This window comes from Phytophthora infestans, genomic scaffold (genome assembly GCF_000142945.1).
Source record: "Phytophthora infestans T30-4 supercont1.2392 genomic scaffold, whole genome shotgun sequence".
Lineage (NCBI taxonomy): Eukaryota > Oomycota > Peronosporomycetes > Peronosporales > Peronosporaceae > Phytophthora > Phytophthora infestans.
The window spans coordinates 1-3013 of record NW_003306275.1 but is presented as its reverse complement, the minus strand read 5'-3'; the positions used below and the strand labels follow the sequence as shown (position 1 = coordinate 3013).

Genomic DNA, 3013 nt, shown 5'->3' with positions numbered 1-3013 from the left:
GGCATAAACAACGTACCATAATCACAGCGGGATCGTATTGGACCGGTTCAGGTTGACCGGTTAATGGGTACAACTGGTACACAGTACCAAGACCAGCAACCCTCAATAGAAAGCGTATCGTTTCGAAGAGATCAAGAGCGGTCGTGTGCTAGTGAGCCGCGATGCGCAGTTCATGGAAGACGTCTTCGACGGAGGGAGACGCTGCCACGTTGAAGATGACATCGTGGAACTTCAAGAAGAAGAAGTTACGGATCAAGAAGCATCGTCCGAGGATGAGACGATGGGAGACACTGCGCCGCGTCAAGAATTTGAGCCCGGTAGCAAGCGACACCAGCGAACGCAGTCGTTGGAGGAACCGGTAGAGATCCCGCGGAGCAAGCGACAGAGTCGGCCGCAGACGCTGGAGGAGATGTCAGCGGTCGCAAGTGGTCGAGAAGAAGATTTCGAAGCGGCCTACGTTGTGGATTCAGTGGGAGAAATGCCGACTACGTTCAAGTCGGCGATGGAATCCAGCAACGCGGCCAAGTGGAAGGAAGCGTGCAACTCAGAAGTCGACTCTCTTCGCAAGAACAAGACATGGTCGTTGGTGCCATTGCCCCAAGGTCGAAAGGCAATCAGTTGTCGTTGGGTGTTTCGCATCAAGGAGAACCAAGCGGGAGAGATCGAGCGGTTCAAGGCACGACTCGTGGCCAAGGGATTTTCGCAGAAGTACGGCATTGACTACGAAGAAACCTTCGCGCCATGTTGCAGGTAATCCAATACGATCCCGCGATGATTACGGTAGGATGTTTACGCCACCGATGATTAGACGAGTAGGATGATTGGACGAGTACAGAGGGTTGGTGATTGGATGCACCAAATGATTGGATGCAAACTAGGTAGAGAAGACAGTGTAAGCTCTTATCAATCAATCACTTCTGAATTTCCATTATGCCCCTCAAGTGACTTCCCTCGCCTCGGCCTCCTCGCCCCAAGCTTCGGCAGTCCTCCCCTCGCAAGACACAAGATCCAACCATCACCTTCTTCAGGTTATGAGCCCAAGTACGATGTCTTCTGTGCAAGAGTCCAAGATATCCATCGACAAGTTCAACGGCGAGAACTACGCCACGTGGAGCCGTTACATGCGTGGCGTGTTCCTGACCAAGTCGGTGTGGAATGTGGTGAGCCGCGAGACGACGCCCACGTTCACGGACTCCAGGGCCAAGGACGAGTATGTCAAGTCGAGCAACGTCGCCTTCGGTCTCATGCTCCTCCACATGGACGCAGACTACCATCATGTTGTCGACGACTACGAGGAAGCCTGGGTCGCGTGGGCGCGCTTGCGTACCCTTTACGGTGGATCGCAGAAGGCTGGACGCATCTACCTCAAGCGCCAGCTCTTCAGCATGGAGATGGCAGAAGGCGGAAACATCCTTCACCATTGCAACGAGGTCCTCAACATCAGCGCCAAGCTTAGCAGTATCGGCGCCAAGATGGAGGACGAGGATGTGGCGATCTGCTTGCTGCGCAGTCTGCCCAAGAGCTACGAGAACGTCGTGCTGAACTTGGAGATGAGCAATGCAGAGCTGCGAACGCAAGATGTGGTGAAGGTGCTCACGAATGAGCATATCAAGCGATGTGGTAAAGTGCTTTCTCAGAAATAAGAGAATGGGCCTGACGCGGGGTCACTATCCCGAATCAATGACAATTTCAAGTGATTAGAAAGGATTTGGGTTGGCTGGCACGGATGCAAGTTGCCGGTGGTGGATTAGCCATGACGAGCAGCGCCCCGTATGAAGTGACGATGGATCTGGTATGAGCGATGTACGAGAAGGCAAGATCCACCAAGACTTACCTCGGATCCACCCTTACTTGGATTCACCTAAATGGATATGGGATATACTATACAAGAGTGGATCGGGTGTGGATCCTATGAAGGAAGGATGGTAGGTGCCCTCTAAAGGTGGATCTAGTAGCCACGGCTAACGAGGAGTCAAGATCCACCACGAGGTGACCCGGATCCCATGCTTTCGAGTTAGGATCCAAGGAGGGAGGATCCCGCCTTAAGGGACCTGGATCCAGGGTATAGGTATGATGGATGCAGTGGATCTAGAGCTTTCGTGGGACAGTGGAGATCACAGACGGTTGCGAGATGATGTTGGATGAGTGGAGAGCTCAGGTCCACGACGAGTGTACACTTTCAAGTGAAGTGGATCCAAGCGACCTGGATCCTGATGAGTGTACCCATAATAGGGTAACCATAATGATTACGCCATGGATCCGGTGGATCTGAAGATAATACAGCTGGGATGATGGGTCAAGGGAAGAAGGGACATGCAGCCGAGCCTGGTAAGGGATTTAACAAGTAAAACGACATAGAAGGTAGAAATCCAGGCAGATATAGGCTTAAGTATCAATACAGAACTCAATTTGCACAGTATCACACAAGTGCCTTCCTGCCCTCAATAATCAGAACTACATTGGCCGTACGAGCAAGGCGGAGGTTGGGAATTGCAAAGCTAGTGTTGGTAGTGATAACCGAATAATACATTGGCCAGATCCTACAACCTAGTGAGCTTTCCTATACACGTGCAGATCCGACAGGTTAACCGAGTTTACTACTTGGTCGGTTACACCCTAGAGGCTCTTTACTCTCAAGATCCCGTCACAGGAGGCGGCAAGTAAGACGTAAAGGAAACGCAAAGGCAAGGGACACACCCGCAAGGCAACCCTGCGGCCAGATCCACGATCTAGGCCCTGGATCCACTTAAGCTCGAATATTCGCTTAGGATCCAGAACTAACCACGGACGCAGCGTGAAGATATTACCACTGCTGCTCCACCCCATCCCTACGTCTCGCCAAGACACTCAAGCTTCACCACTTGGGCTCTTCGGAAGTTACCAGAGAGCAAGATCCCGCCCTACCGACGGGTACACAAGGTGAGGAAAGTTCAGCAGAACACGAATGATTGGGGGACCTTCTCCGTTAGTCGGTGTCTGGGCGCAGTTGGTAAGTTGGATCCAGCAATCGCGC

General features: G+C 52.3%; 1 protein-coding gene across 1 annotated transcript; it reads right to left on the bottom strand.

Moving 5' to 3' along the window:
* Positions 1 to 170: 170 nt before the first annotated feature.
* Positions 171 to 717, bottom strand: PITG_22330 (uncharacterized protein; the record flags this gene model as incomplete). The annotated part of the gene is made up of 3 exons (XM_002909828.1): positions 171 to 201; positions 332 to 400; positions 458 to 717. 3 exons carry the CDS (start codon positions 715 to 717, stop codon positions 171 to 173), a joined length of 360 nt encoding a protein of 119 aa, XP_002909874.1.
* Positions 718 to 3013: the final 2296 nt, after the last annotated feature.